The sequence below is a fragment of the Ochotona curzoniae genome, unplaced genomic scaffold (assembly GCF_017591425.1).
Source record: "Ochotona curzoniae isolate NIBS_2020 unplaced genomic scaffold, NIBS_Ocur_1.0 contig_3255, whole genome shotgun sequence".
NCBI lineage: Eukaryota > Metazoa > Chordata > Mammalia > Lagomorpha > Ochotonidae > Ochotona > Ochotona curzoniae.
In genome coordinates this window covers 5,474,360-5,502,026 of record NW_024465777.1, presented here as the reverse complement: position 1 = coordinate 5,502,026, position 27,667 = coordinate 5,474,360, and the positions used below count along the sequence as shown (strand labels likewise).

Here is a 27,667-nt window from a genome sequence, read left to right as displayed (position 1 = left end):
TTGAGTCAATATGAATTTTTATTAACACGCATTTGTCAAAGGCTGTACAAACCAAAACATTCCTGTTTTAAAATGTCCATTATTACAAACATACAAAGAAACAAAAGGTGTTACCAAAAAGTTAGCTACTCAATCTCATGGTAAACAGTGTCATGATTTTTAAAAATCAAAATTTCAAGACTGAGGTTTCTTTTTTCCCTTTTAGGAATTTACGGAAAGTTAGAAAATGTGTGGATTTGCTTTTTATTAAATGCCAAGACTTTTAAGAAAAAGAATCTGTATAAAACTTAACACGTGTTACCTTGTTTATACATCACATAACAGTTTTTCAGTCTTTAAAATTGAAACAAAAAACCATGACTCATTTTTGCAAATCTTCTCCCCATAGTCAATGCAAATACCTGAAAAATATTATCTGACAGTTGATCTTTAACTAAAAGTGTCTCATTCAAAAAGTTACAAAAGTATTGAGTGCTGACCTGTCCTTTGTTCCTAAGGTAAAAGTGCATCCCCTCCCTCCCACCCTACCCCACCCCCCAGGTGCTAGAGAAGCAACATGGTCCACTGTTCTCCCACTGGAAGGAAGCCACCTGTGTCCACATCTCTGTCCAACGCTGAGTGAGGCTCACAAGTCACAGAGCACATTTGCCTTTAGGATCCTTCCAGCAAGTTAGGGCCACTGCCCCAGTGTCAGGGTACTTCTGTCCCTGCTGTCTCAACAGCATCTTCCTCTCAGGTACTCCAATAGATGACTGCAGCGTAGCTCGCCTGGCTGCTGCGTGGCACACGCCAGCCCATCCTTAACTCGCAGAGGACCTGAGGGAGCAGCTGCCAAGTGCAGACCCATCCCCCTTCCTGGACGCTAAGGGGAAGACCAGGCACACACTCCTCTGGCTGAGTCCATTTTCCCTCTTTTTTCCATTGAAAGCAAGGAGTGTATGGGCTGGGCTGGGTGAGCAGAAGTGGGGATAAGGTACGGCGACAGCATTTCTTCCAAGCAGATGCAGAGTCCATTTCCTGAGCAGAAATGCTCTTACAGTTCACATGTTAGCTGATGTTGGATTTATTCATGTGTAAAAAAACAAACAAACAAAAACAAAAAGCCTGCCCAACAACCTAATATGTAATTGATACAAGAAGTAAAAGTACTCTTAAAAACAAGTGGCAGTGTGAGAATTTAAACTCAATCATACGAAACAAGCAGGAAAGAGGTGGGGAGGGACGTGTCCAGTACAACCTGGACGAGCTCTGCTCTGCCCTTCCTCCAAAGGACAGACTCTCCCACCTCGGCTCCCTCCCTCAGGTCTCTCCCGAGAAACCCTCCCCAAGGCACTTAGCTCCACACGCCTGCGTTGAGTTGTTTCACCTTAGCAGTTTTCAGAGACTCCAAGGGGACAACAGAAGATCTGCTTCTTACTAAAAGCTTGAGAACAGGACTGTTGTGTGTGTGTGTTTCCAAGAGATGGTGCTTTTACAAGAAGAACCAACGAGGCTATACCATTACTCCTTTGTTTTTCAAGAAAAAGTTTGTTTTAAAAAATAAATAAAACTCTGGCTATACATAGTACAAAGTTCATACATAATATACCTGGAAAAAAACCCAAGAATATATACCCTGAAGCACTTTTTCTTTCTTTTTTTTTTTTTTTTTTGAGAGAAAGCCTCTTCCATTGTACGAAGTCTGAAGGTGGCAGTGATACATAATTAACACCAAACTAATTGCTCACGGGAATGGCAGGATGCAGTGATGGACAGAACAATCATTCTGCACATAACACTGAGCAGTGACCACCACAGAACAGAGAGAAGTATTGATAGAGAACAGAGGAGAGGTACAGGGTAGAGAAACTGGAAGAGAGAGAAGCAGGTGGGAGGGACCAGGGGATGGGGCAGAGAGAGAGAGAGAGAGAGAGAGAGAGAGAGAGAGAGAGTTAGAGTTTCAAAGCCCAAGCACTCACCCATGCAGTCACAACACAGGTGTTTCCATTCAGCCCATGGCATTCACACAAAGAAGGATAACTGTAATAAAATAGAGATTTCTTAAGAAAGCTTGCAATTCCCAGAGAACAGCCAGGTCTCCAACTCCAACCCATGACGACTGACTCCCATTTGCTGCCGCTGGAGTGTCCCCTTGCGGTCTTTCACGGTGACGTGATGGCTCCAGACTTCTCGGATTTCTTACTCTTGGACAAGGCAGCTGCTTGCTTCAGGAGCTCTCGGTTTTTGGCCTAAAAAAAAAAAAAAAACAAAATCAACACAAGCAAATCCTTTAGCAGAACAGGAGAAGTTCGAAAAGTAGGTAAATATAGAGGCAGATGCAATGTAGGGAATCAGGGAGAGGGGACCAATTCCAGAAATGAAAAACAACAAACTCCAGGATTTGGTATTTGGTTCAGGAAAAACTCTGCTGGAGGTCAACTGGCCTCCCTTAGTCTTGGGATTCACTGTTACAAAAGGAGACTTCACACATTTAAAACAAACCAGGAAGTACCTTCGTGGGCATGACACACAGAATTTATAATGAATACACCTGGAATCACATCTGGCTTATTCAAAAACCAAAAAACACATTTGTTATTTCCTTTGTTTTTAAGGAGAAAAGATCAGCATACAAGAGAAGAACAGCAAGTGACATCTAAAAAGAAATTGTAACTTGCCGATATTTTGAGAATAAAAGAAATCTAAGAGGCACTTAAAAAAAAAAAAAACAATTGTATAGGAGTGAATGCTGAGGTGGCAAGGGTTAAGCCAACCCTTTGGATGTCTGTATCCTGTACTGGAGTGCCTGGGATCAAATCCTGGCTACCTCCTTCTTCTGATCTTGCTCCACACTAATGCATGCCCTGAGATGGCCCAGCAGCATTTGGGTTTCCGCCAACCACACAGGACACTCGATGGAGTTCCCGGCTCCTGGCTGTTGTATGTAGGCATCTAGAGAGTGAACCAGCAGATGCAAGATCTCACCCACTCTATAAATTTTTATTTATTTTGATTTATTTGAAAGGCAGAGTTACAGAGAAAGGAGGAAAGGGGGAGGGAGAGAGAAATCTTCCATTCACGGGTTCACTACCAAATGGCTGCAATGGCTGGGGCTGGGCCAGGCTGAAGCTAGGAGTCAGGAGCTTCCTCCAGGTCTCTCACTTAGGTGGAGGAGCCCAAGCATTTGGGCCAGCCTCTTCCGCTTTCCCAGGTGCATTCTCAGGGAAGCTGGATTGGAGGTGAAGCAGGTGGAATTCAAACAGACACCCATAAGAGACAGTGGCACTGCAGATTAAAGCCTAATCTAGTATACCACAATGCCAGCCTCTCAATAAATCTTAAACAAACATCCCCCACCCCCGCAAGCAGCTAAGCAAACCGCAGTCATTATATAATAGAAGCAGGTCACCTGCAATTGTTCTGTAACTTCTTTGTGGGTTTTCTCCATCTGGTTCATTTTAGCTCTCATCTGAGATTCCTGGTACTGAAAATCAGCCTTTAACTCTGTAATCTGAAGAAAAAAGACAGAGTGATCAGAACAAACTTTTGTGCAACAAAATGCATTCCAGTGGTGGGTGAGTGGTCCAGCTGTTAAACCATTGCTAGAGACACCTGCATCTCATATTAGTGCCTGGTTCCAACCTTAGTTACTCCACTTCTGATCCAGCTTCCTGCTAATACACGACCTAGGGAGGCAGCAGACAATGGTTCAAAGACTTGGGTCCCTGCAACCCACGTGGGAGACTCTGACCAAGTTCTTGACTCTAGCTTGGCCCACTATGGGCTGTTACAAGCATTTGAAGAACAAATCCCTGTATAGAAAAGCTTTCTTTGTCTTGATGACTTTCAAATAAAGATACGTCCTAAATGACTTCTATCCTAATGAGTATCCTAAATGAGTATCTATCAGAGAGCTAAATGATCCCACAAACTAACATTTTTTTTTTCCAATTTATTACGTTGCATTATGTGATACAGCTTTTTTTTTACTGGAATTTCCCCCTTTCCCCCCCAATTCTCCCCCCCCCCCATGGTGGATTCCTCTACCTTATTGCGTGTCCACAGTTCAAGTTCAGTCAAACTAACATTTTTGATACATGCCACTAGTAAAATCCAATGTTTTTTTTTTAAAGATTTCATGTATTTACTACATTCCAACATCTCCAAATAATCACCTCCAAATAAAACAATGACCATAAAGTGATGATCTGAGAGAAGCCATGAAAGTAACAGAGGCTGCCCAACATGAACTTTTACCACATTCCAGAAGGACTGATGAGTATATTCAGTAGGGTAAGCTGACGGGACTGGTGCTCCCTTTTTATAGATGGGAAAGCTGCGGCTTAGAAGTTAGGTCCCATGGCCAAGATCATTGAGTCAGCAAGTGACAGAATGAGATTTCAAGCCCAAGATCCCCTTGTGTTGACTTCACTATTCAAGGAGCAGAAGGGACACCTCTATCCCCGAGATGATGTGCAAGTCGAGTCTTGAAGGACATCAGGAGAGAAGCAGGACATCCAAGCACAGCGGACATGGGCACACAGAGAGAGGAGTACCAATAACTGAGGGGTCATTCTAGCGCCTGATGAAGGTGGAGAGAGTAGCAGTTGAGGCTGAAGATAGCAAAACAGATGAGGAAGAGCTTGTGTTCTAAGCCAAGCAGTGACTTTGAGCTCCAAGGGCCTGAGAAACACTCAACTATTTGTTTATGCTTTTTTTTTTTAAGCCCTAAATCTCTAAAGCAGTAGAAGCAAGTATTCATTTTATCTTTATTTGGTGAAAATTCTTTTCTGTGTCACTCATAACGGGAATATGACTGGGTCTACCCTCAACTGACAGTGACTGCTCCCTTCCATGACTCTCTACTTTCAGGCAGGAGGAAAGCACAGCACAGTACAAAGAATAGTCAAATCAAAAAGACCCAGGTTGGACCCAGCCTGGTAGTCTACTGCTGGGCTCCTTGCCTTGCACACACTGGGATCCCATGTGGGCACTGGTTCTGGTCTAGGTAGCCCCACTTCCCATCCAGCTCCCTGCTTGTGCCCTGGGAAGGTGGTCGAGGACAGCCCAAAGCCTTGGGACCCTGCACCTGCTTGGGAGACCCAGAGGAACTCCTGGCTCCTGACTTCAGATCGGCTCAACTCTGACCATTGCGGTTGCTTGGGGAGTGAATCACTGGATGGAAGATCTTCCTCTCTGTCTCTCCTCCTCTCTGTATATCTGACTTTCTGATAAAAAATAAAAAATAAATCTTAAAAAAAACCCAAACACTCAGGTTGCTGGGGTTGGGAGAAAGGTAGGGGTGGCTTTGAGACATAATGGATAGAGCTGCCACCTGCAACACCTGCATCCCACATAGATGCCAGTTTATGTACTAACTGCTCCCCTTTTGATCCAGCTCTCTGATAACAGCCTGGGAAAAGCAGCAGAAGATGGCCCACATGCTTGAGACCTGCACCCATGTGGGGGACCAGGAGAACTTGGCTCCTGGCTTCAACTTGGCCTGGCCCTGGCTGTTATGGCCATCTGAAAAGTGACCCAGCAGGTCGAAGATCTCTGGCTTTCCATCCTTTATTTTTTTTAAAGACTTATTTTATTTTTATCAGAAAATCAGATATACAGAGAGGAGGAGAGACAGAAAGGAAGATCTTCCGTCTGCTGGTTTACTCCCCAAGCGGCTGCAACAGCTAGCGCTGAGCCGATCCAAAGCCAGGAGCTTCTTCTGGGTCTCCCTCGCGGGTGCAGGGTCCCAAGGCTTTGGGCAGTTCTCGGCTGCTTTCCCAGACCACGAGAAGGGAAGTGATTGGAAAGTGGGGCCGCTGGGATTAGAACCAACTTCTGTATGGGATACTGGTGTGTGCAAGGCAAGGACTTTACCTGCTAGGTTACTGTGCCGGGCCCTCCATCCCTTTCATTGTAGTCTAAGTAAATCTTCAAACAAACAAACAAACAAACAAATAAAGCAAACATCTAAAGAATTTGACACAGCAGCTGGTGCATGGAATTAACACACTGATTCAAGTCCTGGCTGTTCCACTTCCCATTTGGCTTTCTGCTAAAGACCTGGGAAGGCAGCAGATAGTCCAACTGGGCCCCTGAACCCACATGGGAGACCCAGAAGAAGCTACTGGCTCCCAGCTTTGGACTGGCCCAGCTTTGATCACTGTAATCATTTTGGGAGTGCTGTAGCAGACAGATTTTTCTGTCTCTCCCTCTCTTTATTCTTACTTTCAAGTAAAAGAAATAAAACTTTTAAAATAAAATTTTAACACTGTGAATGTCTTTATCAGCCATTCAGAATGAATCATAGTATAAAGAACTTGCCATAAGACAACATGTATTCTCAGGAAAAAACAGAGTTATGGACCCAGCATGGTAGCCTAGTGGCTGGGGTCCTCACCTTGCACACACTGGGATCTCATGTGGGTGCTGGTTCTGGTCCAGGTGGCCCCACTTCCCATCCAGCTCCCTGCTTGTGGCCTGGAAAGGTGGTAGAGAATGACCCAAAGCCTTGGGGAACTTGCACCAGCGCCATATGGGATCCCGGCAAATGTAAGGTAGCCTCTAGGCTACCATGCTGGGCCCAACTGTTCCTATTCTGAAGATATGAGAAATATAAGACAGGGGCTGGCATCTTGGACAGTTAAGCCTCCAACAGCATCCAATATGGGCATCAGTTTTGAGTACCAGCCGCTCCATTTACAATCAAACTCCATGATAATGGAGTCGAGAAAGCAGTGGGGGGGTGGGGGGGGTGACCCAGGTCCTTGGACATCTGTACCCACATGGTACAGCTAGCCTCTTTTCAGGACATGGGATCTTTCACTATGGAATCTTTCTCAAAGCATCAATGGTGAATATACCACAAACATCATGTCCTGTACCACTTCCATGACATAAGATGGCTTGCCTCCAAAGCTCATATAGTTGAGCCATAAGCTGAAAGTTACTAAGAGGGCATAAACTTATCCAATGACAGTATTTAGGAGGCGAGTCTAGAGGAAGGTTCTTAGCTTACTGGGGGTGTGTTCTCTCAGAAAACAGTTCTCACCTGAAGTGTGCTTATAAAAGCCAGTGGGGCCCAGCTTCTTGCTCTGCTAAAGCATCACTGTCAACAGACAATGGGGTTACCCAATTTTGAACTGGTACCTTGAAAATCGAGCTAAACAAACCTTTCTTTCCTTCATAAATGGCTTGTCTGGCATTTCATTGTAGTAACAAAAAACTGACTCATACAACAAGTCTAACTCTTGCATCACCCTGGTCTAAGAGGCATAAACTAAACCATACCTTCTTTTCTTTCTCTAAAATCATTTGATCCTTCTGATGCAACATCTTCTTCAGAGTAGCCACCTCTTCCTTCAGCTGGGCAATGATGACAAAGTGGTCAGTGCCTGGGGAATCCAAAGCCAGGTCTGGAGAAAAGCTGAGCAGAAACATGAATGGAAAAAGAAAAAAAAATCAGTTTGGTCAAATAAACTTCTCTCCACCTCTAGGCACATCCTAAGCTAGCCCTGCTCCTCGGTCAGAGGAGCTCATTCAGTGAGAATGACCAGCATCAAGCACACTGCTCTGTACACCAGGTGAGGTGCTCATAACCACACCAACCAAAGCCACAACCGAGCAACTTCCTGCATTGTCTTCTTCCCTCCTATTCAGGACTGAATGTCGTACCCTAAGAGCAAGGGTATGGTTTCAGGTTCATGAAAGCTCCTGGAGTCAGGATGGCTTCTCAGTCCCAAGCCCATGCACCTCTCTACTTGCTCCCCATGGAGCACATCCCACAGAGCTCTACTCGGGGCCCCAGAGCACTGTGACATGGTGCACCTGCAGGGAAGCTGCCACACTGTGGTCTTGGGGGTAGGTCCTTTCTGAGAATGATGAAGGTAATGGAAGGAAGTCAGCTTCCCCTATGTGATAAGTGGCCTGGTGACTGTCAGTTCCAACACCAGAATGCTGTGACAGTTAAGAAAAGGAACAAGGAAACGGCAGACTCCAGAGCCACACTGCCTGCCCTCGGGTCTTCAACAGGTTTTCCTCCCAGGAGCAACAAGCAGAGTGCTCCATTTTGTCCACATGCCAGCTGGCTTCTGTGTCCAATAGTCTCTGGACCAGGGCCAGTATCAGGAGATCTAGGGACTCCCAAGGTCATATTCACAACCCTATCTATACACACCACAGGTAGTTTTCAGAACACAAATCCTTAGCCATTACCAGCTATTCAGAGGAGCCTGGGAGCCCCAAAATGAAAAGGGTCACCACCAAGAAGGCTGGGTCATACCCTTCTGCACAGACCTCCCAGAGGAAGTTCCTTCCTTCCCCAGAACAGTCTTCAAAGTAAAACATCAGTCTCACCCTTTCTCCTAAGCGGACACTGGAACACAGCTCCAGCTCCCTCCGTCAATGCAGCTACTACTTGGCTTCCCTTCTTGGTAGGTTCATTCCTGTATCTCATACCACATCTAATAACCAGCAGTTCTCACTTGGGAAGGATTCTGAACAGCAGGTCTAATTACTAGACACAGTTCCTCAGTTACCAAGTCACATGCTTCTATGTTAAAAGTGGAAGATACAGTCCACTGGTAGAACGCTTCCTGCTTCACCCCAGGCTACATGAAGCATGTGAGATAAATGTCAAAGGAAGAATGAATCAATGCTCTCACTACTGACAAATGCGCAGAACAATGGGCCAGCAAAAAAAAAAAAAAATGCAAAACAGTACAAGGTGGTACACAGCAGAGTGTTGGAAGGACCTTAACATTTCAGATCTGATGTCTTACTCCTGCTTCAAAACCCACCAAAGGCCGGTTTTTCCCTCAACCTAATGGAGTCTACTGAAACTCAGAACTGGGGCCCAGTGCAGTGGCCTATCAGCTAAAGTCTTCGCCTTGAGTGCACTAGGATCCCATATGGGCACTGGTTCTAATCCCGGCAGCTCCACTTCCCATCCAGCTCCCTGCTTGTGGCCTGGGAAAGCAGTCGAGGACAGCCCACCCGTGTGGGAGACCTGGAGGAAGTTCCTGGCTCCTGGCTTCAGATTGGCGCAGCACCAGCCGTTGCGGTCACTTGGGGGGTGAATCATCAGATGGAGGATCTTGCTCTCTGTCTCTCCTTCTCTCTGTATATCTGCCTTTCCAATAAAAATAAATAAATCTTAAAAGAAAGAAAGAAAGAAAGAAAGAAAGAAAGAAAGAAAGAAAGAAAGAAAGAAAGAAAGAAAGAAAGAAACTCAGAACTAAAAAACAAAACAAAACCAAAAATCCCATTACTAAGCCTACAAACAGTGCTTTGGTAACTCCCACCTGTTCTGACCATTCAACGCACTGTTGGCAAAACCAGTCATGTCCAGCTTTGGTTAGGGCCTGACCTCTCCATCTTTCTAACTTCTGGGTCAGTATCGACAGCTTGCAATGAGAAAAAAAAAATGATTAGTATGGTAGAAGAGCCAGGTTCTTTCCAAATACTTCCAGTGACAGGGAACTCACTACCACTCCAGGCAACTTCCTATAAGCTTTCCTTGGGTTGAACCAAAACTGCCTTCTTAGAAAATGCTGGGTGGGCCAAATTAAGTACTATTTAGGCACATTTCAAAAGCAAAATTAAATCAAGCCACAAGCAGCAGGATGTCCTTTAGAAATTATAAACCACAAGGTGTACCTGCTGGGTCACCCACTGTCAAAGTGCCTTTTTTACGCCTACAGGATGACAGACAGACAGCACTAACAGTCAGTGCTGCATTTCCCTGATAGGAAAGCTACAAATTCACTCAGGTTTTCTTTAATTAAAAAATGTGTGTTTGGACCTGGCACAGTGGCTTAGTGACTAAATCCTCGCTTTGCACGCACCAGGATCCCATATGGGTACAAGTTCAAATCCCGGCAGCTCCACTTCTCATCCAGCTCTCTGCTTGTGGCCTGGGAAAGCAGTCAAGGATGGTCCAGAGCCTTGGGACTCTGCACCCATGTGGGAAACCTGACAGAAGCTCCTGGCTTCGGATCAGCTCAACTCCGGCCATTTCAGCCACTTGGGGATGAATCAATGGGCAGAGGATCTTTCTGCATCTCCTTCTCTCTGTAGATCTGCCTTTCCAATGGAAATAAATTTTCCCTAAGAGAAGAAAGCTAGAAATTCATTCATATTTTCCTCAAATTAAAAGTGTTTGTTCAGGTCCAACACAGTGGCTTAGGAGTTAAATCCTTGCCTTGTACTTACTGGGATCCCAAATAAGCACTGGTTCTTATCCTGGCTGCTCCACTTTCCTTCCAGTTCCCAGATTGTGACCAAGGAAAGCAGCAAAGGATGGTTCCAAAGCCTTGGGACCCTGCACCCACATGTGAGATTCAGAAGAATCTACTGGCTTCAGATCAACTTGGCTCCGGCCACTGCGGCCACTTGGGGACTGAACCAGCAGACAGGGAATCTTTCTGTCTCTCCTCTCTGTGGATCTGCCTTTCCAATGGAAATAAGTAAATCTTTTTAAAAAAAAAATTAACAAAAAGAATCAGGAAATAGTGAGAGGAAGGCTTATATGTACTAAACCATTAGAGAAAGCTAAGAAAACACAGCCTGCAAGATATAAAAGATTAACAGGCAAAGAATAAGAGGTGGGAAAACAATCAAATATGCTTTTTTTTTCTTCCTTTAAACTTACTTACCAGGGACTGGATTGTAGCACAGTAGAATAAGCCTCCACCTGCAGTTCTGGCATCCCAGTTAGATACCAATTCAAGACCTAGCTGCTCTATTTCTGATCTAGCTTCCTACTAAACACCTAGGAAGGCAGTGGAGGATGGTCCAGGTGCTTGGGCTCCTGCACCTACATGGGAGACCTGGATAAAGCTGCTGGCTTTGGATCAGTTCAGCTCTGGCCATTGTGGTCATTTGGGGAGTGAACCAGCAGATGAAAGATATCCTTCTCTTTCTCTGTAACTTCACCTTTCAAATAAAAATAAATAAATATTTTTAAAAGTTAAAAAGCTTAATTTATTCAAAACTCGGAGTTACAGAGAGAGATCACTCATATGCTGATTCACTCCTTTAATGACTGCAATGGTCAGAGCCTGGCAGGCCAAGGCTGGAGGCAGTTATATATGAACCAGAATCCATAACGGACAGTGGCATTACAAGCAGCAGTTTGACCTTCTACAGCACAGTACAGCACCTCAAGTATGTCTTAAACAAGAGAGAAGAATGTGGTTCAGAAAGGACAAGGGAAAGAAAACTGTTGGGAGCAACTGTGTAAGACATGGAGAATAAAAAGTAAAGAATAAGAACATAAATTTTAAAAAGATTTGAATCTTTTTACAGTGAGGAGAGCAAAGTAGATTAACTAAAAACTGTAAGACAGGGGGCCAGCGTTGAGGTACAGCAGGGCCTGTGTCACCGGCATCCCAAATGGTGTGCTGGTTCATGTCTGCTCTACTTCCAATCCTGCTTCCTGCTAATGGCCTGGGAAGAGCAACGGAGGATGGTCCAAGTGCTTGGGTTCCTGTTGGCCTATGTGGGAGACTCAGAGGAGGCTCCAGGCTTCAGCCTGGCCCAGCTCTGGCCACTGTGGCTATCGGGCAAATGAACCAGCAGATGGAAGATTTCTCTGTAATTTTGCAACTAAATCTTAAAAAAAAAAAAAAAAAAAAAACTGTGAAGAAACTCCAGCAATAGGTATTTCAGAAATAATACTGATTAGACTTGGTACAAGAATTAATTTGAAACCCACGCATAGTAAAAAGGATTTTAGTTTGTATAACATTGAAAATCTGTCAAAAGAAAACAAGACATTATCAGAATCTTTTTCAAAAGGAACTAAAAAATGTACAAAAGAGCAAAATGTTCTATGAATAATTTTGAAAGAAATGCAAATAATAGAATGTTAAGATTAGCAATGTGCAACATTCAAATGGAACACATAAATATATGAGAATAATTTTTGTGATAGCAGAAAAATTTTCAAATCTTAAGAGTAAATTACTTTCGGGCCATTGTGCTTTGCTGGTCAAAGCCATTACTTGCAATGCTGGCATCCCTTATGGGTGCCACTTCATTTCTCAGTTGCTCCATTTTTTATCCAGCTCTTGCTAATGTGTCTAGGAAAGTACCAGGAGATGGCCCAAACACTTGGGGCTCCTATCATCCACATGGGAGATCCAGAGAAGCTCCTGGTTCCTGGCTTGGGCCTGACCCAGCCCTGTCCATTGTAGCCATTTGGGCAATGAACCAGCAGATGGAAGATTCTCTCCTACCCGCTTCTACCTCCATCATTATTTCTCTGTCATTCTGCTTTCAAAGAACAAATGAATTTTTTTTAAAAAGGTACTTTTAGAAATTATGTCATTTTAAGGAAATGATAAAGGGAAATGATCTTTCTAAGTCTTCTCAGAGGGCATCATGCAAGAGCACATGTGTAAGTGAAGAATCAGAGGAAAGCAGTCGCTGCAAGGGACCAGATATGAGAAAAAAGTCTCAATAGAAAGCTTGAGGTTTTAGCTTGATGTATCTATGGCAATAGAAAACAAAACAAAACAAAAAACAAAAAACAAAACACTAGTGGCATCTGAAAATTTTGTTTATGATAATAATAATCTATATATGATAATAATAAATGTAACAATCTAATAGAAGGTTGACTTTAGAGAACCGGTTCATCAGACAAGCACCAACACAGATGATGACTCTCTAGGCACAGGGCACAGGTCGGGCTGGCACTGCGGCGCAGCACGAAAAGCCTCCATCTGTGTTTTTCTTTCTTTTCTAGATTTATTTATTTTTGCTGCATAGGCAGATTTACAGAGAGAAGGAAAGACAGAGAGAAAGATCTTTCATCCCCTGAGTCACTCTCTAAATGGCTTCAATGGCCAGAGCTGAGTTGATCTGAAGTCAGGAGTGAAGAGCTTCTTCTAGGTCTCCCACATGGGTACAGGATCCCAAGGCCCTTGACCATCCTCTGCTTTCCCAGGCCATAAACAGAGAGCCAGATGGGAAATAGAGCAGCCAAGATATGAGCTGGTGTCCATATGGGATGTCAGCGCTTGCAGGTGGAGGATTACGCAGTTGAGCCATCACACTAGCCCCAAAGCCCCCACCTGAGGTGCTCGCTGAATCTGGACTCCTTCACTTCCAATCCAGCTCCCTGCCAATGTGCCTGGGAAAGTGGAAGATAGCCCAAGAACTCGGGCCCCAGCCCCGCATAGGAGAGAATAGAATGGAGTTTCCTAACATCTGAATTTGGCCTGACTGAGGCCATTTGGAGTAGCCATGTGGGGAAGAAGTCAGCAAACCGAAAATCTCCCTCTCCCTCATTTACTCTGCCTTACAAATACAAAAATAAATCTTAAGTATACACTGTCATAAATCATATATCAGCATTGTGGCACAGAAAGTATAGCTACTGCTTGTGATGCTGGCATCCCATATGGGTGCCAGCTCATGTTCCAGCTGTTCCACTTCTGATCCAGCTCTCTAATGATCTGGGAAAAGCAGGGGAAGATGGTCCAAGTATTTGGATCCCTGCCACCCAAGTGGGAGTCCTGGATGAAGCTCGCAGCTCTTGGTCTTGATCTGGCCCAGCCCTAATCATTGTTGCCATCTGGGGAGTGAACTAGTGAATGAAGATCTGCCTCTGCCTCTCTTTTTCCCTAACTCATTCAATTAAATAAAGACATTTTTTAATCTTTAAAATTAAATAATAAAGGCATAAATTTCATTTTACAGAGCACTCAAAAAAATTCATTCTGTGAAGCAGTTTGGATTTTTTGGTTTTTTTGGGGGGGGGCGGGGATTGGCTTGTGCTTTTGTTTTTGTTTTTTTCCCTGTCTTTAAAGATTTAATTGCAAGGTAAAGATACACAGAGAAAAGTCTTTCATCATCTAGTTTACTCTCTAACTGGCCAAAATGGTTGGAACTGGGCCTGTCTGAAGCCAGGAGCTTCTTTCAGGTTGCCCACATGGGAGAAGGGGTCCAAACACTTAGGCCATCCTCCACTACTTTCCCAAGCACACTGGCAGGGAGCTCGATCAGATGTGGAGCAGCCAGGACTTGAACCAGCACCCATACGGGATGCTGGCACTGTAAGTAGCAGCTTAGCGTGCTATATTATAACTCAGGCACCTGTGAAGCCATTTTTACAGGGTCACATACCTGGCATAGAGGAACAGTGTACAGGTCTACTTTCTTTACACTAACTGTTCAGAGGAAAAACAAAGTTGACCAGAAAGATGATCCTCAGATGGTCCCTTGCCCAATGTAATAGAAATCAAGCATATCCAGAAGCTTAAATTTAAGACATAAGCAATGAATCTAGTTGTAAAAAGGTAGACTCCAAAATAAAATTAATGAAAAATGCAATGAGAAAGAATAAATCTCTCAGATGCTTTGTATTCCCCTGAATAAACTAATTTGGGCCCTGGGGAGCCTGTAGGCTGCTCTGCCCCCATACCTGCACTTGGCCGGCAGTGGGGATTACAAACAGAAGTTTTCAGAATGGAGATGACTGCAAGGGTTTTAGGACAGTGTGTCAGGTGGTCTCCCTGCGGCACGTCCAGGCGTTGAGGACTAGGCAACTGGCTGGGCCCAAGACTCCAACCCAGGGGACCCTCTGAGGACCAGGACTGAGCAGCTCCTGAGACAAAGCATTACTGAGCCAGAGAGGAAAGCAGTGGATACAAATCTCATCTGATTGACTTCCAATGAAACATAAATGCATCTCCTGACTTTCTAGGAGTCATGGGGGGAGTCACTAAGTGAGATGTAGAATTCCACAGCACTTAGGTCCAGTTACAAGGTCTTATAATGATAAGATGAGATTTATGAACTCAGAAGAACTACTGCTTCTTTCTAAGCTCTCAAGTGGCTCATGGAACACCCCTACAAGGTTCACTGACAGCCACAGATTAGCTCCAAGGCACATCCTACAATGTATTCCTGTTTCAAGAAACTGCATTTCAGATGCGTGCGCACACATATTCCAACTGGCTCACCTGTCTCCATTAGTTGTGATTGACTCAAACTTGGATTTTTTCTTTGGGATTTCATTTTGAATTGAAGATGTAGAAAGTGTTTTCTGGCTTTTAATGGCAAAAATAGAGAGACACACATTAGAAAACAAAGATTAATAACACATCACAACGAAAGTCTGTCAAATGGATCAAGTTAAGAGAGCAGGCCTTCCATGCAAGGGCCCATTATTAAAATCTACCAAGGTGCTGATTTTGTTGGTTCTAGAAACATGGGTGGCTAGTTGCCCTATGATTAAAAGCATTCCTGCCCTTAATATTACCTGCTTTTTTAATAACCACAAAAAGAGTGTATAAAACTTCAATAAAAAGTATCACCTTGCAGCTTAAAGAGTACTTTTACGCTGTCTTGTAGGCATTTTACAATTCCATGAGGTATACAGAAAAGTTACTATTTCTGCTCTGTAGAAACTGAGCTCATTGCAAGAACCTCGGAGCATACCCTACATCCGGGACCTGGGGAGGGTGGGAAATTGGGTGGGCCTTCTCCCTTAATACCCTCCTTTAAACATGAAGGAAACAATATGGAAACAAAAAAAAAAAAAAAAAAGAAACTGAGCTCATTAGGGCTATCTAACATACTCAAAGACATACAGCTGGTTAGTAGTAAGCAGGGACTAGAAACCAGGTCCACAGAATTTAACTCTTTGCCCAGTTCTTCTGTGAGTCTACAGGTATCTAAGTCTTACAGTGGCACTAAAGTCAATTTTGGGGGCTAACGTTTGTGAAGCCACCGCCTAAACGCTGGCATCCCCTATGGGTGCTGGTCCTGATTGCTCCACTTCCAATCTATTCCCACTTATAGCCTGGGAGAAACACTGGAAGATGGTCCAATGTTTGGGCCTCTGCCACCCACATGGGAGACCCGGATGGAGCTCCAGGCTCTTGGCTTTGGTCTGGCCCAGCTCTGGATATGGTAGCCATCTGAGTGAATCAACATGTCTCTCTGTCTCTCCCTCTTCTCTCTTAACTATTTCAAATAAATCTTAGAAGAAAAAAAAATCAGTTTCACTTAAAATTGGTCCTGAAACCAAAAGCAGAAGCCCAAGATCTGGTATGTAACCCTTTCACAGGGATGCATGTCCAGTCCCCAAGCCCAGAGGACTCTTCATATTCCTTTACTGCATCTCTCTGGAGCACGTGATACCACGGACGCTCTACCCTTCTTAAAACTTTCTCCTCTCTTGGCCATTATCCTGCTTCCCACCTCTCTGCTCACATCTTAAATTGCGAATGCATCTAGAGCTCTGTTCTCAGCCCCACATCACTTTTGAATGGTCCAAGTGCATGGCTTTAACACTTCCCTGCAACAGTGGTTGGAAATGACGGCTCCTGGGATGTTTTCAATGTGAAGCCCTGACTATACACTAGACTCTCCTGAATTCGCCTGCAGAGGACCCAGAGAAATCTGCATTATAAGATAATTTCTACTCCCAAGGACTCTTATATGATATCAAATGTCCATGTCCAAACTTGTCTTCTGACTTCTAAGCTAAGTTTCTATAAATTCTTGGGGTTTCAAACTCAGCTTTATGAAACCAAAATTCCCTTTCTGTATTATCAGTAAAGGATTTATCTGTTTAGGAAAATAAAAACAAAAGAAACCTCAGTCAGTTGCTACTCACATATTTGCTCATCAAATTATCTAAACTATAGGAGGCCCAGTGTGGTGGCCTAGTGGCTAAAGTCCTCACCTTGAATGCGATGGGATTCCATATGGGTGCCAGTTCTAATCCCAGCAGCTCCACTTCCCATCCCGTTCCCTGCTTGTGGCCTGGGAAAGCAGTCGAGGACAGCCCAAAGCCTTGGAACCTGCACCCACGTGGGAGACCTGGAAGAAGCTCCTGGCTCCTGGTTTCAGATCAGCTCAGCTCTGGCCGTTGCAGCCAATTGGGAAATGAAACAGCGGATGGAACCAGCGGAAGGAAGATCTTCCTCTCTGTCTCTCCTCCTCTCTGTATATCTGACTTTGTAATAAAAATAAATAAATCTTGAAAAAAAAGTTATCTAAACGATCTTCCTAAATCTGCCTATTCAATCTTCAGGACAGAGTCTTCTTTTAACATCTCTTATCTAGATTCTACCAAACAGCAGTGCCTTCATCCTCCCACACATTCTCCCTACTAGTAAAAATCCTTGTTTCTTTTAAACATATTTGGCTTCCAGGCCCATTTATATTTCCTTCAATGGCTTCCCACTAAACGCCAGGATCAAAGTCCCACTTCTTCTCAGGTCTGCAGGCCCCCCTTTCCCTAGCTCGCAGCAGTGGGAGAAGGCTGTTTTCCAGGGCTCCGTGTGACCCCATACTCTCAAAAGGCCATTCCTGCAGCCTCGGGAGGCTCTGCCCAACCCCTAGCTGTTGTTTCCCGCTCACCCTGCGGGCCAGCTGCCTACCAGCTCCCCTCCAAGCCTGCATTCCTTGAGTCCCACGGCAACTAATCACCACAGCCTCTCAGGCCTTCCTCCCAACATGTTCCACCACCTGCCTCTTGCAGGACTCTGCCAAGATTGGACTGCAGCTCATTCCTCCCAGACTGCACACTTTCAGGAAGCAGTGGGAATGCTATATTCCTCTCTGCCTTCCCAGCAGAGCCCCGGCCTGTCTGCTGAAGGAACACTCTTAATGGTAATAACAAAAATAATCACTAAAATGGATGCATGTACCCTGTAAGCACATACCATATAATTTAGCTTTATTACAACCTCATGGAATAATACTATTACTTCCCTCATGTTATAATGAACAAATTTTCCCAAAATCCCCACAGAGAAGTTGGCAAAGATGGGATTCAATCCAAAGCTAGAATGCTCGCTCTCTCTTCTTTAAGATTTATTTTTATTGGAAAGGTAGATTTATAGAGAGAAGGAGAGGCAGAGAGAAATATCTTCCATCCACTGGTCCATTCCACAAGTGGCCGCAATGGCCAGAGCTAAATCTACATGAAATCAGGAGCCTGGAGCTTCCTTTGGGTCCCCCACATGGGTGCAGGGTCCCAAGGCTTTGGACTGTCCTTGACTGCTTTCCCAGGCCACAAGCAGGGAGCTGGATGCAAAGTGGAGCAGCCAGAACATGAAAAAGTGTCCATGTAGGATTCCAGTGATTGCAAAGCAAGGATTCAGCCACTGAAGTAAGCAAGGAAAAAAGGGGGGCATTTTAACTGGATTCTACCAGGGCAAATTGCAAACATTGATCAATCTCCCAGCATTTAAAAAGCTGTATGCTGGGCCTTGGCATGGTAGCCTAATGGCTAAAGTCCTCACCTTGCATGTACCAGAATTCCAAATGGGCGCCAGTACATGTCCTGGCAGTCCCACTTCTCCTTCGAGCTCTCTGCTTGTGGCCTGGGAGAACAGTAGAGAACAGCTCAAAGCCTTGGAACCCTGTGCCTGTTTGGGAGAATTGGAAGAAGCTCCTGGCTCCTGGCTCCGGTTTGGCTCAGCTCCAGACATTGTGGCCTCTTAAGGAGTGAATTAACAGATGGAAGATCTTCTCTATCTCTCCTCCTCTCTGTATATCTGAATTTCCAATAAGAATAAATAAATCTTAAAAAAAAAAAAAAAAAAAAAGCTACATGATGGGGCCAGTACTGTGACACGGCAAATGAAGCCACCATCAAAGGCATCAGCATCCCATTTTGGGCTTGAGTTCAAGTCCCAATTGCCCATTTACAGTTGCCTGCTAACATGTCTGGGAAAGCAATGGAAGATGACCAAAGTGTTTGGATCCCTGCACCCATATCAAAGACCTACAAAACACTCCTGGCTTCAGCCTGGCCCAGCCCTGGAAAAAGTGGCCATTTAGAAAACGAACCAGCAGATGGAAAATTTTCTCTCCTGTCTGTAGCTGTGCCTTTCAAATATATATATATATAAATATATATATATATATACATATATATATATATATGTAAAATAAAAAGCTTCATGCTAGGGCAGGCATTTGTTACAGCAGTTAAGACAGTGCCTAGGATGCACGTATCCTAAGTCAGAGTGCCTGGCTTTAGTCCCAGAAATTCCACTTTTGACCTAGCTTCCTGCTAACGTATACCCTGGGAGGCACACGATGATGGTTCAAGTACATGGGGCCTTGCCACCCATGCGGGAAACTCAGATTTACTTCTAGGCTCCTGTGTTTGGGGAGTGAACTAGTTGAGAAAAGATATCTGTCTCTCCGCTTTTCAAATAAAAAGAAATTAAAAATAAAAGCCCATGCAATGACTTAAACTGGCTAATCATCCCCCTGCAAGTGCCAGCATCCTCTATGAGTGCTGGTTCATGTCCTGGTTGCTCCCCTTCCCATCCAGCTCCCTGTTTATGGCCTGGGAAAGCAGCAGAGGATGACCCAAAGCCTTGGACACTTGCACCCATGTGGAGGACTCAGAAGCTCCTGGCTCCAGATCAGCTCAGCTCCACCCTTTGTGGCCACCTGGGGAATAAACCAGAGGATGGAGGACCTTTCTCTGTTTCTCCTTCTCCCTGTAAATCTGCCTTTCCCATAAAAATAAATAAATCTCGGGCCCAGTGGCATGGCCTAGCAGCTAAAGTCCTCGCCTTGAACATGCCTGGATCCCATATGGGCACCAGTTCTAATCCTGGCAGCTCCACTTCCCATCCAGCTCCCTGCTTGTGGCCTGGGAAGGCAGTCGTGGACGGCCCAAAGACTTGGAACCCTGCACCCGCTTGCTCCTGGATCCCAGCTTTGGATCAGTGCAGCACCGGCCGTTGCAGTCACTTGGGGAGTGAATCATTGGACGGAAGATCTTCCTCTCTGTCTCTTCTCCTCTCTGTATAACCGACTTTGTAATAAAAATAAAAATCTTTAATAAAAAAAAATCTTAAAATAATTTAAAAAAATAAATAAAGGTGCATTCCTCAGCAAGTGAAATGTCTACTCTCCCAAGGAGCTAAGCACTCCAAGCGTAAGAACCCTGTAAGACAGAGTAAGCTCCAGAAACATTTTAAACATAACATGAAGACAGGAAATCCTGACCCCTTATGGAAACCTCTTTGATTTCGAAGATACGTGAATTATAAAACACAATGCATAAGAACCTTCCAGCCGGCTAGTAGCCGGAGACAATGGGAAGATGCACGCGAGGTGGTGCTTTCCCGGCTGCCTGCAGCGTCACACCTGCCTCCAGCACCTCACTGTTACCTGTTGTAATGGCCACTGCCACTCAGGCGACTGTACTGCTCCTTTTCCTGGTGGCTGGCCCGGGAAGAGCTGCTCAGGTGCTTCCTCTGCTCCTTGGTCTTCTGCAGGACACGTTTGTATGACAGCGTACACAGCCAGCACAGCAATTTGCCATCAACCTGCAAGACCAGAAGGCCAAGGTGAGGCTGAGATGAGGCTGAGTGAGCGTGGGACAGACCAAGCATGTGGGCAAGTGGGGGCAAGGAACTCTGGGATGTCTCCTAGAGCTGTGAGAGACTGTGGCAAGGATTCAGTGACAATACATGGGAGGCACTCAACAGTGCCAGGAATGGAAAAGTTCCCTTACATATCAGCTGCTAATTTCACGCATCTTTTCGTTTTGTTTTTTATCAGCTTAGCAAACAGATCAGTGATGTTCCCAGAAGAATTGTAAAAGACACAAATATATCTCCATGGTGCTCATTAAGGAAAACTCAACAGGGAGAAGACAAAAGATGGAATACAGTCTCTCTCTTTTTTTAAACTGACAAAAAATTATATATATTTATCACGTACAACTGAAGTTTTGAAATAGGTATACAAGATAGAATGACCGAATCAAGCTAACAGGCGTATTGCCTCATATACTTACTTTATTCTTTCTAGTTGAGAACACTTGACATCTACTATCTTAGCAATATTCAAGAACACAGTATACACTGTTATGAGCTATAGTCACCATGCTGTAATAGATCTCTAAACCTTTCTATTCCTGGCTAATCGAAACTCTGTATTCTTTGGACAACACCTCCCCAATCCTTTCGTTTTTTGTTGCTCATTTTTATTTATTTGAAAGGCAGACAGAAAAGGAGCAGTGCACTAGCTCTGACCTACTATTTCATTCCCCAAATGCCCACAATGACCAGATCTGGGGAGGGTCTAAAAACAAAGCCAGGACCTCCCAAATGGGTGCCAGACACTCAATCGCCTGACCCTGAGGCTGCCTCCCAGGGCCTGCATTAGCAGGAAGTAGAGCCAAAAGTCATAAGGGGGTGACAGAGTGGCATAATAAGCTAATCCTCTGCCTGCAGAATCGGCAATACCATACGGTCGTGAGTTTGAGTCCCAGCTGCTCCATATCCAACCCTGCTCTCTGCTTATGACCTGGAAGGGCAGCAGAGGATGTCCCAAGTCCTTGGGACCCATAGCCACGTGGGAGATTTGGTTCCTGGCTCCTGGCTTCAGATCAGATCAGCTCTGGCTGCTGTGGTCATTTGGAGAGAACCAGCAGATGAAAGACTTCTGTCTCTCCTGCTCTGTAAAATCTGCTTTTCCAATAAAGATAATTTTTTTTTTTAATGAACTATCCAGCCTGGTGCAATGGCTCAATTAGTAAATCTTCCCCTTATAAGTACCAGATCCCACTTGGGTGCTGGTTCTTATCCCAGCTGCTCTACTTTCCATCCAGCTCCCTGGTTATGACCTGGGAAAGCAGTAGAAGATGAACCTTATGCACTTGTACCAGTAAGGAAGATCCAGAAGAAGCTCCTGGTTCCTGGCTATGGATCAGCTTGGCTTTGGCTATTGTGGGCTGTTAAGGAGTAAACCAGTGGAAGATCTTTCTGTCTCTCCTTCTCTCTGTAAATCTGCCTCTCCAATAAAAAAGAAAATAAATTAAAATAAAAAAAACTATTAGAAACAAATAATCCTAGGTAATCTGATTGTGTGGCTATCGTGTACCAGGCTCTATTCTTTTTTTTTTTTTTTGAGAGTTATTTTATTTTTATTACAAAGTCAGATATACAGAGAGGAGGAGAGACAGAGAGGAAGATCTCCCATCCAATGACTCACTCCCCAAGTGACTACAATGGCCAGTGCTGTGCCAATCTGAAGCCAGGAGCTTCTTCCGGGTCTCCCATGCGGGTGCAGGGTCCCAAGGCTTTGGGCCGTCCACGACTGCCTTCCCAGGCCACAAGCAGGGAGCTGGATGGGAAGTGGAGCTGCCGGGATTAGAACTGGTGCCCATATGGGATCCTGGCATGTTCAAGGCGAAGACTTTAGCTGATAGGCCGCTGCGCAGGGCTTTCCAGGCTCTATTCTAACAGCTTTACACGTTAACAACCAGTGTAACAATGCTAAGGTCTGGTCATTTCTGTTATAGGTGATGAAACTGAAGCACTGTGAGCAGTTAACTCACCCCAAACCACACAGCTAGTAAGTGACAGAAACAGGATTTCCACTCATGCACTGAATCCACAGCGCCCACTCTTACATCCTCAAGTTTGGCCTTCTCCTAGTCAATGAACTCTGAACAAGATTAAAATTCATAAAAATAAGAGTAAAGTTCATAAAGCAGAAACTTACAAAATCTCAGTGTAATTAGATGAATAAATCAATTTACTCCTCAATTAACAATGACGCAGGTCACAGAACTGTTTTAGGAAAGCAGAAACGTCAAGATCTTTCTCAGTGAGATCTCTTCCTGTCCTTGTGAAGTAGCTGCTGTTAATGCCTTTGGGAAGTAGGAAGCTGATGCCTAAGAGCAGAAGTAACCAGCCTAGCTTTCTCCACCTGTCCCAGCAGGGGATCAGGATGTGGACCTGCAGGGTGACAGGTCCTTGTGGTCAGCCAAGACGGTTGCCTCCTGATCATGGATGCTGCGTCTTCATTCTCTTTGCCTCAGGGAAGAGGTATCTAACTGTGCCAGCAGGAGTCTTCCGGCCATGGGAAAGTTACAGCCTTCTGTTGTAAATGAATGAATTTGGCTAGCCAGGGTCTGTCCTTGAGTGCCTAAGCACCCTCAAAAGCATCTCAGTCCGTTGAACAGCTTCTGAACTATAATACTTCAGTCTACAAATATTTATTGAGCACCTTCTATGTGCCAGGCTACTAAAATATAGTAGAGAACAAGCTGGGCACAGAGCCCATGTGGATGGACAGACTTGTGAGCAAATAACAATTTTCCACAATGGGTACTAAATGGAAATCAAATAGGGTGACATGACAGGGGGACTGAAAATTAGCCAATGATCTGTGATGAGATGGCTTCTGACTGAGAACCAACATGAAGAACCAGTTAGACAACAGAGAAGCATGTCAGATCAAAGGCCAACCGGCACAAGGGTGGGTCGGAGCCCAGCACAGCTAAAAGGCTGCGGGCTCACAGCAGGGCTGCAACAACAAGGCACACGAGAGAGGCTGAGAGCCAGGGGCAGGCCTTGAGGGTCTGGGAGGGCACGCATCTGATTCAAAGTGCGCCTGGAACCTGCTGGAAGGTTTCATGCAGGATGAAACTCTAAAGCGCCTTAATCTACCAACCCAGCACCATGCAGCTTCCTCCTAGGTTCTTATGATCCTTAAACATCAACACAAACATTTAAAGAGCCAGATAATAAAACCAGCAACCCACTCCATCCTGTGTAGGTCAGTCTCTCCTTTTACAGAGTTCTGCAGCATTTTCCAGCCCCTGCTTCACTCCGGTGGGACACAGCTCTCTGTAATTCAAATTCTCATGAACTGTTCAAATTCAATGCTCCACATTTGACAAAGGAAGGAAACAAAGTTTGAACAATCTTCTGCAACAGAACCAGGAAAGAAACAGAGAACTCTCACCTTGTTCTTACCATAATTGGTTCATCTTAATTTTTCTGAAAGAAAATGAGAATAATGAGAATACAGAGATATTTACCTTTTTTCTATCATCTTTCCTGTCAAATGCACATTGCTGCTTGCACTGCTCACAGGAATATGGTGGTCCATACTTCTTCTCTGAATTCGTACAGCGTTGGCATTTATTGCCAATAAACGCAGCGATGATGTTGCAATACTGACATGGTTTGGGCTAAAGGAGGAAAAAAAAGGGGGCCAAGTCAGTATATCATAAAATACTACCTCATTTTTTTGAGCAATAGTTCCTACTATGTAATCCATTAATCACGGCAAAAAAATGCACTGCCAACTTCACAAATTTGCTTTTGTATTGATCAAATGAAGACCAAGTCTTAACACTACATAAAGCAATTTTCTACATAGAACTACTGATTTTAAAACAAGCAAGTGAATAGAAACAAAATCCCATTAGGATGTATGCTGAGACTATCAGAAATGTGTAAAGCAAATCATTAAGTGCTCCCAAGTTTCTGGGACAGCTTCTTTGTTGTTACCATGGTATAAACACATCTATGTATAAACATTTTGGGAGAAGGGCTCAGTATCCCGAACTGTAACGTGAAGAAAAAAAGTCACTCAACCCATTCAGCAGTCAACTGTCACCAAATACAGTCTGAGGACTCGTCTTTCCCCCTTTTCCATGTGGTCATTGAGGCTTCTCTATGGAAATCACACTCATGAGCCTCAGCGCCAATGAACTCCTAACCATAAGTCTATCAGCTTAGTTAGATAACAGTATTATTAACTATCATAACAAAACTAGTCCTACAATTGTGACGATTTTAACAGACCCAAATACTCATTGTGAGGTTTAGAAAAATCCTACCTACCGTTCCATACAACTGCACGTTTTGAGCGCATTTCTTGCATATTGTATTGGTTTTACTGTTAAAGGAGAAAGAGACACAGGTTTTCTTAGAACATCTGAAAACGATTGCTCCTTAAGTCCCAGGAGTTTGCTCACTGCTAAGGCCCAAGGTGGGATACAATCAGCACACCAAGCTAACTCAAGCCTAAGGACCTATCCAGTAAAGTTTTAGATGATAATGCGGCTTCCAATTGTAGTGTCTCAAATAAAACATGGTTTTGGTTAAAAATGAAGAACTAGTTACTTCAGACAACTGCAACGATTCATAAATAAAATAAAACAGACATGGAGAAGACTTGCAGTATCATGTTGGACTAAAATGGACTAGCAGGACTAGAAAGAATTCCCAAATCAAATCAAGAGTTGAGGGCCTGGTGGCATGGCCTAGTGGCTAAAGTCCTCGCCTTGAACATGCCAGGATCCCATATGGACGCTGCTTCTAATCCTGGCAGCTCCACTTCCCATCCAGCTCCCTGCTTGTGGCCTGGGAAGGCAGTCGTGGACGGCCCAAAGCCTTGTGTTCCTGCACCCACGTGGGAGACCTGGAGGAAGCTCTTGGCTGGCTTTGGATCGGCACAGCACTGGCCGTTGCGGTCACTTGGGGAGTGAATCATTGGATGGAAGATCTTGCTCTCTGTCTCTCCTCCTCTGTGTATATCTGACTTTGTAATAAAAATAAATCTTAAAAAAAAATGAAGAGTTGAGAAATTAGAGGTGAGGGTTGAAGGATGTGTGCTTGGATACAAATTCAGAGGTTCTATCCAGTCCAGTCCCACACCTCCTGCTTCCCTCACTCCCCTCCATCAGTAAAAGTATGTGAAACTTCCAGACATGAGGAGATGCCATGACCCAATATTTATTAATATTTCCAACTTCTCTAAGAGTTAAGCACTGACCAAAATAAAACATATTGGGCCCGGTGCAGTAGTGTAGCAGTTAAAGTCCTTGGACGTGTCAGGATCCCATATGAGCACCGATTCTAATCCCGGGCAGCCATGCTTCCCATCCAGCTTCCTGCTTGTGGCCTGGGAAAGCAGTTAAGGACAGCCCAAAGCCTTGGGACCCTGCACCTGTGTGGGAAACCCGGAAGAAGCTCCAGGCTCCAGACTGGCTCAGCTCCAGCTGTTGCGGCCACTTGGGGAGTGAATCATTGGATGGAAGATCTTGCTCTCTGTCTCTCCTCCTCTCTGTATATCTGACTTTCCAATAATGAGTCTTCAATGTCTACAATACACATACCAGACAGTGCGACCCCAGTCTATGGCTGTGGGATGATGGCTTTGTTAGTGTCAAGAAGACCAGAACCCCACCATAAAACAACCAGGGGGGTCCAAAAAATCAGTAACTTCAAAATTACAAGCACCAACAGATCACACCTAGAAAATACCCAGACTCATAGGCTATGGGCCATTCCGTACATCTCGACCGGGCACTGCAGTATCTACACGGAGACTGTCACTGATTTCAGATCTGCACAGGAACTGTACATCATGGTAGTGGACAAAGACCCTACCTCTCTTGCTGGTACTCAGTCCTGCAGTAGGTACATTTCACCACGGGGTGGGCAATCCGACATTCCTGAAATGACAGGAGGAGAGCTGTGAGCCACCGCCCAGCCCGGAGAACACCCTGAGCAGGAAGCAGAAGCCCCAGGTACTATTCCTAGCACAATCACTACGCTTGAGTGAGTCACTGCAAACTTTCTGGGCCTTCTTTTCCTCCTCTGTAGTATCTGCATCACTGCCCGGCTGCTGATGTGGGAGGTAAGCAAGAGTGTATATGGAATTAGTCATAAATTGTAAAACAAACAGAGAAATAAGCCCCAAACTGGGAACAAGAGGCTGTGAATGTTAGTCCACCATCCTGCGACTTTGGGCAGGTTTATTTCTGAAATCAAAACGCTGGATTAAATGCAGGGTTATTTATCCAAGACCTCTCGACGACCACAGACACATTTGCATTTTCTCAGACATGGTAAATCAAAGTGGCAAAAACAAGTCACAGCCACCTGTGGCAAAAGGGGAAGAATTAGGAGCTATATTCAAACCAGAGACACAAACTCAGGATTAACTGGGAATATCTCAAATTCCCTTTTCTGCCAGCTTGGTGTGACTTGTCTAAAACCACCGGTATGTACTTCAATAAGCAAACTAGGGTAAAACAACAACAATCACAACAATAAATTAGCGGGACTTTCAGGGATAGAAAATGATTAGAAGCTGGTTAGGACGCAGAGCGAAGGTCACCAACTGGAGGCTGAAAAGTCGCCCTCCTGCACTCAATTGCGGGGCTTATCTTTCCTCCTTTTTTTTTTTTTTCTGAATAAAGCCTGGTCATCTCCAGATCTGAGACCAGTTACCAAGCACTGGACAGGAGCCTGACAAGCTCGTCCCGGGCAGCTCCCTATTCCGGAGTTGAGGTGGCGCAAGAGCGGGTCCTCTCAGCCCACCATCGGAGAGCCCACGGCCACAAGAAAGGCAGAGCCCAAAGGGAGTCCCCACGCAGTGGGTGAGAGTATGGCAAGGGAATGATGCGAGGTCCCCTCCCCCGACCACACCAGGGCGGCGAACAATTCCCGGTGGTTGCTAAGCAGCCGGACACGCCGGCCGTGGGGGGCCTGGACAAGGCCCGGGACTGCCCGCCACTGCCCCGCCGGCCCCGCAATCGGAGCGGGTGTGGCTCCTCATCTAGGGGAGCCTACCACACGCTGCCCGAGGGGGAACCCCGCCAGGCGTCGCCACATCACCAGGAGCTCCCGGCCGTGCCTCCAGCGTCCCCAATTCCCGGCCGCCGCCCCAGCCCGCGCACCTTGCACAGCTGCTGCCCCTGAGACAGCGCCTCGAAGGGGAAGCGCTGGTGGCACTTGGTGCAGGCGTAGAGAGCCGCCATGTCCGGCCTGGGCCGTGCTCCCCGCCCCGCCGGCCAGGCCCGCCGCTTTATCTGACAGTCTGAGGCACAACCTGACGGCGGCGGCGGCGGCGTCAGGCAGGGGTTGCGGCAGGCGGGAGG

At 45.2% G+C, this 27,667-nt stretch overlaps 1 protein-coding gene across 3 annotated transcripts; it reads right to left on the bottom strand.

Annotated features, from left to right (window-relative positions):
* On the bottom strand, nt 1–27,667 carry FAM76A (family with sequence similarity 76 member A). 3 transcript variants are annotated; one of them, XM_040979678.1, is made up of 9 exons: nt 27,467–27,667; nt 26,172–26,236; nt 24,621–24,675; nt 23,810–23,962; nt 20,143–20,300; nt 14,952–15,038; nt 7,270–7,405; nt 3,389–3,490; nt 1–2,228 (listed from the first exon to the last, which is right to left on the bottom strand). In XM_040979678.1, exons 1-9 carry the CDS (start codon nt 27,545–27,547, stop codon nt 2,142–2,144), a joined length of 924 nt encoding a protein of 307 aa, XP_040835612.1. In that variant the 5' UTR covers nt 27,548–27,667; the 3' UTR covers nt 1–2,141. The 3 variants fall into 3 exon arrangements, with proteins under 3 accessions (XP_040835612.1, XP_040835613.1, XP_040835614.1); XM_040979679.1 differs by lacking the exon at nt 14,952–15,038; XM_040979680.1 differs by lacking the exons at nt 14,952–15,038; nt 23,810–23,962.